General features: G+C 34.6%; 1 protein-coding gene across 3 annotated transcripts in view; it reads right to left on the reverse strand.

Moving 5' to 3' along the window:
• The window catches only part of EEA1 (early endosome antigen 1), a 143717-nt gene that overhangs the window by 83196 nt on the left and 49838 nt on the right, over positions 1–10683 (reverse strand). For all 3 annotated transcript variants that reach the window (XM_027774335.1, XM_027774334.1, XM_006154829.3), the window contains 4 exons: positions 5733–5772; positions 4483–4596; positions 3681–3802; positions 1510–1665 (listed from right to left, as the gene is read on the reverse strand). In XM_027774335.1, the coding sequence (XP_027630136.1) occupies positions 1510–1665; positions 3681–3802; positions 4483–4596; positions 5733–5772 (432 nt within the window). The remainder of the gene's footprint in view (positions 1–1509; positions 1666–3680; positions 3803–4482; positions 4597–5732; positions 5773–10683) is intronic.

Raw genomic sequence — 10683 nt, forward strand, 5'->3', positions numbered from 1 at the left:
TATCTTGTCTTTGTCTGTGGTTTTGGTCAATCTGGCTATAATGTGTCTTGGAGAAGATCTTTTAGGGTTGATTCTCTTTGAGGTCTTTTTTATTTCTTGGAACTGGATCTTTGAGTGCCTCTCTAGGTTTGCAAAGTTCTCTTGCAGGATTTCATAGAACAGATTAGCAATGCCCTTATGAGTTTCTTTGCCTTCTGGACACCAATTATCCAAATATTTGGATGTTTGATGGTATCTACTATTTCTCATATATTAATTCTCATTTTGGGGGGCTATTTTCTCAATCTTCGAGGTAGATTTTTCTAGGCCAGCAATTTTCTCTTCTACATCTGAGATTCTGTTTTCTGTATGATCTAGTCTGCTTTTAATACTTTCAAGGGAGATTTTGACTTCCTGTATTATAGCCTTCATCTCTAACAGGTCCATTTGATTCTTTTTTAAAAAGTGTAATTTCTCTTTTATATCTTGCAAGAATTTTCTCACCTCCTGGAACTCGGCATCTCCTTTCTCCTCTGCAGTTAATTGTCTCTCTTCCATCTCTGTTAGCTTTGCCATTATGAATATTCTAAATTCTTTATCAGACATTTCCATGATTTCCATTGAATTGTCTATGGATGAAGAGGGGCCACTCTTTTCCCTTGGAGGAGAGGTATTTTCTTGCTTTCCCATATTCCTTGTAGCCCTGCAGTGATCACTAGTAATCTGATGGATGGTATGTTTCTTCTATTTTTTGCTTTTTTTAAAAAAATAATTTTTTAGTTGTTTTTTTTTTCTCCTTTTTTCTGTTTCTTAGTTCTTATTTTTTTCTCTCTCTCTGTTTCCTTTTCTTTTTCTTTTATCTCAACTCTGTGCTCTTCAATCTCCATTCACTGTGTTTGTAAAGAGATCTAAGGGAACTATAGCCAAACATCCAAATACTATTAGCGTTAACATATTCCTCAATATCTACTGAATCTGCTGCACAAAGGGATCAAAACAGAACAGCAAAGAGATTCCAGATCACCTCTTTCTGCGTGCTCAAATGCTCAGCTTGAACTTCAAGTTTAGGTAGACTCAATTATTTTTAAGACTTATTTCAACTACATAATTCAATGTGTATCAATTAGAAATAAGCTTACCAGAAAACTGGTCTTTCCTAAACAGTGCTGGTAAAATAAATATTTTTTTCATATTCAGATACATTGTAGAACACTCCACTTTTTCTTTGTTCTTAACAAATGGAGATAACCTCAATTACCATTTATTGAGTAAATTTAATTTTAAATACCATCTCTCCACAATATACTTATAGTACTGTTTTATGTAACATTCTTCTCCAAATGTCTAGCTTTATAAAGCAAAAGTAAAACATATTATCAGACTATATTGACTATAGACATTAATCAGATCAAAAGACAGATAGACAAATACTATTTAGATAGGTCACTGAGAAATAATCCTAGCTTCATTCAACAGCATACACTATACAAATCAATATCAACTGCATTTAAAAACATTGTACTTTATTACCTCTGAGTTAGCATACTCTGCTTGCAACTTTTTGCATTTATCTTTGAGTTTTTCAGATTCTTTCTCACGTTCCAATGTCATGTTATCCATTAGTGTTTGAACTTGAACCAGTTCTTTCTTCAGCACAGCAACATCTTCTATACCTGGTCTCTGAAGCTGTGAAGCAAGACACTTTAATTAAGAATTACAGCGAAAAACTAAAATAATATACATCTTTTAAATGATTTTCACTAGAGAGAAATCAAAATAAAAATATTCCCTAATATCAATTTTTAGTCTCCAAGCACTGAACTCTGACAATCTCCCCAGCCTCCACCAATAAACCACATCTCATCACTCTATCTAGTATTTACTAGTATTAACACTAAATGCACCATCTAGCAAATTCACAATTATCTTTAGCACTGCATTTGCTTTCCTTTCCTTCACAAACTATACCTATTGGTCATAATAATGACTTGATAAATGTTGTATTCATTCTTTTTTTTTTTTCTCTGCCAGAGGGTACATGGGTTTGCCAGGGAGAAATAGACAGAAAGAGAGGAAAAAGCACAGTCCATAGGCAATTATCATGCTGCAATTTCTTCTCCATTCCTTCTTCCTTTCAGGATTTTAATATGCATACACATCAATCAGACTTGCTTTTCAAAGCCTAGAACTCAAAATGCAAGGTTAGCCATTGTAGGATCTGGCTGACTTAACCATCAGGCCATAGAGTCACCCCTACATTCATTCTTTTTCTATCCTATTTTCTGGTAATAAAAATGAAGGAGGCTCTGCCTCAGAGGCACAGGCAGTAGCATACTGAACTGCAGTGCTGGGAGCCACATGGCCAACCATGGGTTTGGATTCCTGTCCTGGTCAGCCTGAAAACATGATGGGCACATGTACATGTCCAACAGCCTGACAAGCTGAAAAGTGGCTGGAGGGCTGAGCAAACAGGGAGGATGTATACCTTTTTCTCTCAAAAGCGTACACATGTATGCACACACATACAAAGCCTCTATCACAAATAAACTTAAAAAAAATGAAGGTGCAGGTGTCATCATATGGATTTGCTACAGATTGGATATAACTGACTCATTTATTTATATATTTATTAATGATAAATAAAGGAAAGAAGGAATTCAAGGACAGATCCAAGGTTATTAAGCCTGGGAAGAGTGTTGAAGAAGTATGGCTCCAAAGGCAGAAATATAGAGGAAATATGATGGCTTGTTGAATTTAAAATGAAAGCTAGAAATTCAATCAAAATTATCTTAAAAGTAGGTGGATCTATGAAATTAAAGTCCATGGAAAGGTCAGAACTAGATATGCAGACATAGAAACTGCTAAAAAAAAACAGGTAATCTCATACAAACAAAAACATTAAGGTAATAAGCTATATATTATAATATTCCATTTTTATTTTTTAAATCATATGTGATATAGTTAAACGTATATACATACATTTATTTATGCATATGTTAGTGGTGGAATATAGAGAATTTTTTATTTCCTCAATTTTACTCATACTATGTTTTTTGGGACCAGCAGTTGGCATAGTGGCTATGTCACTGGACTCCCTTGTAATCAACCATGGTTTGGGTTTTGGACCAGGTGGCTTAAACTCACGCCAGGCGCGTGTGTGTGCATGCCCAAGATCCTGAGAGGAGAATGGAGGAAAAAGGACTGTGGCATGGCCATCCCCCCTGGGAGGTGATTTCTCACTTTCTGACTCTCTGTCTCTCTCTGTCTTTCTGGTGAGCACGTATTCCCTATACCTAAAACCTCTACAAAAAATAAGAAACCTATGCTTTTTATAATTTTTCTTCAGAGTATATACTTCATTTTTAATTTAGGAAGGTATAAAAGTACATATATTTCAATAAATGGTTTACAAATTACCAGTTCAGTAGTATAGCCATTAAGCACTGTGCAGAGGAAGCCAGATGTCACATGGCCAACTGGTATTCAAATCTCAGCCTCTCAACACACCCAATACATGCACACACATGCACATTACCAGGATCCTGATGGAATGGAGAATTGGAGGAAAAGAACTAAGGTATGACTGCGGTCTGTTAGGGAATGCTTTCTCTTTTTATCTCTCTCTCCCTCTCATGCACACATGAGAATATGTGAATATTCATGAATAAAGGAAACAAATTTAAGAAAAGAATTTCAATTACCAGTTCAGTCTTCAGATCTTGAATTACAGTTGCCTCTTTGTTTAGTTCTTCTGTCAAATGTGTCACTTTTTGCTCAGCAGCTTCTCGAAGACTCCTTTCTTCATCATATTTTGACTTTATATCTAATTAAAGATAATTATATAAATATTAGTTTCATAACATTAATCTAGAGAAGGCCTGCGTTACAAATTCCTATATATTACTCTGCTATGTATATATCATTCTAATTCAAATTCACATTCCTAAGATAACCATAAATATATATAATGAAATCATACTTCTGATTATATTAGTGAACTTAAAAAATGTCAAATGTTGGCCAATCTATGGCATGGTGATTAAAGCAGGTGGAACCCACATGGTCAAATGCATGGTTCGAGTCCCAGATTTAGAGGCCTGAAAAACATACCAAGTACATATGAGTGCATGCAAAAAATCCCAGAAGGAGGGAAAAATTCAAAAGAAATTGCACCGTGACTATGTCCTGTGAGGAGTACTTTCTTATTTTCCCTTTCTCTTTCTCTATGTAGAGTGCACATGTCCTGTGGCAAAAAAATTTTTAAAAATCAAATGTTTTTGTCTCTATTAAGTTCCACTGAACATCTAGTTACTAACAAACATTGTAATGTATGGGGTATGAGAACAAATCATTTACATAGCAACTCTGATATCATTAAATTCCACTAATTATCACCATAGTCTATAGCAAATGACTTATACTAAAATATATTTCTAGTATATATAATGGTGAAAAGACAATGAGATAATTTTTTATTGACTAAGCAATTCTGATTCAGTTTACCTGCAATTTCAGTAGCAAGTTGGGCTGCTTTCTGTTCAAACAAGTCTTTCATTTGCTTAATATTAAAATTTTCTGTTTGGGCTTCTTCTAATTGTTGTTCCAAAGATTGCAGTTCTACAAACAAAGTGCACCAGTTATTCAAATAGATTAATTATATATGCTAAATTATTATTACTTATATCATAATCATCACAGTAGTTAATATAATCAACACATGTCTATTATCTGAGCATAAGTACTTTCACATTTAAAGAATTAGGACATTTGAGTCATTTAAGATATATAATCACAATTTACAGGCATATATAATGAAAGAGATATTTAAAATTACCTCCATATAATCTATAAATATTTGTTTAAAAGTTATTTTGATTTCACATTTCACAATTATTTTCTTATACCTGTCAACTGAAAAAAAAAAGAAATATCTTCTGTTCCTCTGACAAAATTAGTTATAAAGCCAGATGAAATTAGAAATGATAAAGAATAATCAAGGCCTTGAAAAAAATTAATCAATTAAAGTATGCAGTCAACTAATACTTAGTTCTCATAAAGAGAAAATTTTTTGGAAGAAACTAAATACAACAACTAATTTTGAAATATATTTTTGATTATTCATTGAGTATTTCTCTAGTAAAGACAGTCACAAAGATGCTACTTGCATCAATTTCTTACTTTTTCTTTTTTTAAGAGACTTTTGCTACAGGGTGCATGTGCTCACCAGAGATAGACAGAAAGCGAGAAATCACACCCCAGGGGGATGGCCACAATCCCTTCTCCTCCGTTCTTCTCTTGGGATTGTGGGCACACTTTTAAGCACATGCACCCAGCATGAGTTTTAAGCCACCGGATTCAGATGGCTTAATAGATAGTCGAACTGTGGTCAACTATATGGGAGTTCAGCGACATAACCATTATGCCATCTGCTGGTCCCCCATCAGTTTATTTCAAGGGACAGGGACTATTTCACTTTTGAAAATACACTAAAATTTTAATTAAAAAACAGTATTAATGTAATATTCCAGAAGTTTAAAATAACTTAAAATTTTGATTAACTGATTGATTTATTAAGTTCACAGGTAACTTTCTAATCCTAAAATAAGATTGTTATCTTCACTATTATAAAGCTTATAAAATATAACCACTATATCAAAATTCATTAGCAGGTACCAACGAAAAGGAAACAAAAAAGAAAAAAGAATAATGAGAAAGAAGAAAATGAAAAAAATAACTGCTTTAAGTAAAGTTACCTGCTGATGAATCAGCCACCAATCCATCAGGTTTTGCCTCCTCAATGAAAACAAAAGACATATATAAATGCATTTAAAGGAAAAGACAATATTGTTACCACTGTCAATGTTAAAAATATCTGAAAATCACATTCTGTCAGGTTAAGTATCAAGATTTGGGTAAAATTAGTTTGGTAGTCCCATTCTTTCAGATATGTATAGAACTTACTAGGCAGACTAGCTTAATGATCTAGCTGCAGTTCATTGATTATAAAACAGATTTTTCTGTGTATTATATATATGAGATTATTATGGGGCTTGCAATAGATGGCATTTAAAGTTCATAAATTCAGTAATAAATAAGTAATATAAATTATTTCAATTATTAATATAAATTCTAAAACAAATACTTGTATCAGTAAGCAAAATCCAACCCTATTGGTAGAGAGCTTTGAAATGATTCTAAACACTTACATAGATTGCTACATGAATGATATGTCTCACTATAATAAGAATTTGGAACATAGAGGCTGGCTCTGGTGACTTGAAAAACACTCCAGGCACATGTGTGTGCATCTCCAAAATCCTGACACAAAGGAGGATTGGAAGAAAAAGGACTGTGGCATGACCATGATCTAAAAAAGAGATGCTCTCATTTTCTTTCTCTCTGGCAAGTGTACATGTCCTCTGGCAAAAGAAAAAGAAAAAGAAAAAGAACTTGTAGTGTACTTTCCCTCTCTCATAGAGTATGTGATGTCTTATTTAACTCAGTAAGTGAAACTTGGATCTCATTTTATTATGACTGAGTAGTATTCCATAGTGTTCAATGTGCGATATGTTTTCGATCCAGTTATTTATCTTGGGCATTTAGATTGATTCCATGTCTTAGCAGTTGTGAATAATGCTGCAGGAAACATGGATATGCAAGCGTCTTTCCTAATGAGTGTTTTCCTATTCTTTGAGTAAATATCCACGAGTGGAATTACTGGGTCCATATGATAGTTCCATTTATATGATAGTTCCATTTGTAGATTTTTTTTGGGGGGGGGGAGTTTTTGCTATAGAGTGTGTGTACTCGCCAGAAAGACAAAAAGAGACAGAAAGTGAGAAATCAGCCCCAAGAGGGGATGGCCACGTTGCAATTCCTCCTCCTCCAATCTCTCAGGATCTTGGGCATGCATGCACACGTGCCCAGCATGAGTTTCAGTCACTGGGTCCGGGACTTGAACCACGGTCAACTACATGGGAGTCCAGTGACACAGACACAACTGCTGGTCCCTCCATTTGTAGATTCTTAACAAACCTCCATATTGTTTTCCTCAGTGGCTATACTAATTTATATTGCCACCAATAGTGCAGGAGGATTCCCTTTTCACCACAGCCTCTCCAGCACTTATCTTTCCTCATTTTCTTTTATCATAGCCATTCCTGTCATTTGATACAAAGTATATAAATATAGAATATTTAATACTAAGTGAGGCAAGTCAGACTATAAAAGACAGACATTCTATGTCCCTACTCAATATATTCCAAATATTCCCACTTTATGGAGGAAACAAAAGTAATTGGGATCTAAAAAACCAGAGACAGCAAGTGTAGATACCAGAGACAGTATAGGAGGAGGTGCATAGTGGGAGGTGGGAAGAAGGAGCTCAAGAAAAAAATATTAACAGACTTAGAACTGGAAAGTTATTTGTTGAGGATGATGTATACTGTAATCTTTGACTTGCTTGATATGCAATGCACGTATACTTTGAAAAAAACAAATTGTATGCTGTAAATATGTACAATGACTAAATGCAAATTTTAAAATATACATATATAAAGAAAACTTAGAATAAACTTCCCCTTGCCTCAAGAATGTACCATCAGACATTATAAAACACGATATGTGAGCTAAAATCTGATCTACTGAACTTCGAAATATAAATAAGCCTAAGAGCTTGATAAGCACCTTGAGAACTTAGGCCATGGTAGGCTGCAATGCTTCTCCGAAGACCAAAAGCAGATGCTGTGACAAGCTGCACTAAGACAGCCACTTATAGACCCACAACTTAGGATAAGACCCAGGGTCATATCTGTTTGCCTTTGAGCTGTAAAGTCCAACCCACCAACACCTGTACTATCCTCTAGAGGAGAGGTATCTCATCATCATGGATTTCTACTGTGTTAGAAGACATTACTCCCAAAAAAATCACTCAAAAAAATTTTTTTAAAGATACACATCAAATTTTAATTAGACCTTACTTCTCACAGAGGCCTGCTTCCGCCCTGAGCAACTTTAATACAGTAATCATTTATAAAAGCAGAAATAAGGGCATGAATAAAATAAAATGATCATTCTCAGCATTATATTTATATTTGTATTTTAAAGAACTATACACATCTGAAAGAGTTTTAAATGGCATTTCATAGTTTATCAAACTTTATTTCCTAACATATTGGCTTTAGACATACTGACTGGTAAGACCATTGATATTTAAAATACATTTCCCAAAGGGTAAATTTCCTACCCACATAATTTATATTTTTCTTTGTAGAGAACTTACATATGTTTATTCAGTGCAAGGTACCCATGCAGTGGTACACACTACTAAGATGCTGGGCTCTGCAGGCTGGGACCACCCAGTTCAACTCCTGACCCAACTTAAAGGTTAGGTGCAGTAGCACACACAAAATTCCAATGACCTGAGCATGAGGCAGGAGAATCACAAGCTCAAGGCAGGCCTGAATAACAGAGCCAGACCTTATCTAAAAAAGTGGATGGGTATGGCTGTGCACACCTCTAATCCCAGCTGGGTCACTGAGGCAGGAGGATCCTGATATCACAAGACCTTATCTTTAAAAACAAAAATCAAAAAACAAAACACACACACACACACACACACACACACACACACACACAAAACAGTGAAATAATCATTCAGATGTTGTTAACAATTTCCTCTTTTTTACATGTTCAGAAAATAATATAGCCCACATTTGAGTAATCATTAATGGATTCTACATATAACACATGAATAAATGAACTGTATTTTAAATTAGTAAAAACCTCTTCAATATTAACAGCATCCCCAATTTAAAAAGTTGAGTAGTAATAAGACTGGTATCTTATTATTCACTTATTTGTCTTTCCTTTTATAGCCCAAATGAGCATTTTTAATGCAACGACGAAAAAGTAAAAAAAGACTAAAAGGCACAATGTGTTAAGCTAATTTACAAAAGGATCACTAATTGCTTTATAAAAATAGAATTATTGTTAAAGTTATCTACTTCATCCTTACAAATGAAGACTATATATGAATGTGGTCTTATTTATTATTCTTTGATTCTTCCTATAATTTTAGCATAAAGTCAATAAAATTTTAGCATAAGATCATAACTGCTTAAGGCATTATTTTTAAACACACTAAGCTATGAAAATCTTAGATATAAAGGGAATCCCACTCAAAGCTAACCACTTTTGATACTTGCTACAGTTTGGATGATGACTGCTCAAGTTCTGGAGTTTGAAAGTACCCAAAAATTAATCTGTTGGGACTTGATTGTATGATTAAGGTGTTAAATGAAAACTTAGTTCATCTTAATTTCTTCCTAGTGTTCTATAGTGGAGCCTTTTGGTATAAGAATGTCATGAAGGCCAGGCCCCTACGATTGAGAGCTAGCAAAGGGAATGAGACATAGAAAAAGATGGATAGTCAATCTGCTTGAAATCCTGCCCTCTGCCATGCTGCAGGACAGCTTTTAGACTTTCCAGCCACTAGAATCGTGAGTCAAAACAAACTTCTATTCTTCTAAATTCAATCAGCCTTAGGTATTGTTGTTAACAATGCAATAATGAGCAATGACAATACCACAAAGATTTTGGGTTGTTTTCCTCTGTATTATTCTATAGTCAAAGCTATATGATATGTGTGTGTCCCCACACACATGTACATGAACATACATCCATACATTTTTATTGCTAACACTGAGCCAGTAGTGTGATGGTTGCTGGTTCCCACATGGTCAACTGCATGGTTCAAGTTCCAGACCCAGAGGCTTGAAAAATATGCAGGGCATATATGCATGTGTGCCCAAAACCCCAAAAATAAAATACAGGAGGGATTGTAGTATAGAGATCCTTCATAGTGGGTATTTTCTCTCCCTCTCTCTATCTCTTTCTCTCTCTCTCTCTCTCTCTCTCTCTCTGAGTGCGTGTGTCCTATAGCAAAATTTAAAAAACAAAAAACAAGAGGAACCAGCAGATGGCATAATGGTTATGTAAATGGACTCATACATAGTTGACTGCAGTTCAAGTCCCAGACCCAGTAGCTTAAAACTCACTCTGAGCATGTATGTATGCATGCCCAAGATATCAGGAGGAGAAGGAATTGAAGTGTAACCACCCCCCTCCCCCAGTGGTGATTTCTTGTTTTCTGTCTTTCAGTCTAGTCAGCAAGCACACAATAGCCAAAATCTCTCTAAATAAATAAATAAATAAATAAAAATAATAAAAATTGAAAAACATGATACAAAAAAAAAAACAAAAAACAGGGGATCAGCAGATGGCATAATGGTTTCATCACTGGACTACCACATGGCCAACTATGGTTTGAGTCCCAGATCCAGCAGCTTGAAACTCATGTCAAGTTCATTTGCACCCATGCCCAAAATCCTGAGAGGAAAATGAAAGAGAAGGGACTGTGGTGTGACTATCCCTCCAGGGGGGTGATTTTTCACTTTTTGTCTCTATCTCTCTCTGTCCCTCCAGCAAGCACACATACCCTATAGCAAAAATCTCTTTAATTAAAAGAAAAAAATCCTAACATTGTTAATAGAAAAGTTTTACTATGTTTTCAATCTTCATGAGTATAAACTATTAAATAGTTAATAAATAATCTTTCATTCTCTATTAATAGACATTTTAGTCATTTCTAATTTGCCACAAATGTTCTGAAAAGATTCACTATTTTTTAAACCTATATATATA

The sequence above is a fragment of the Tupaia chinensis genome, unplaced genomic scaffold (genome assembly GCF_000334495.1).
Source record: "Tupaia chinensis unplaced genomic scaffold, TupChi_1.0 Scaffold000423_1, whole genome shotgun sequence".
Classification (NCBI taxonomy): Eukaryota; Metazoa; Chordata; class Mammalia; order Scandentia; family Tupaiidae; genus Tupaia; species Tupaia belangeri.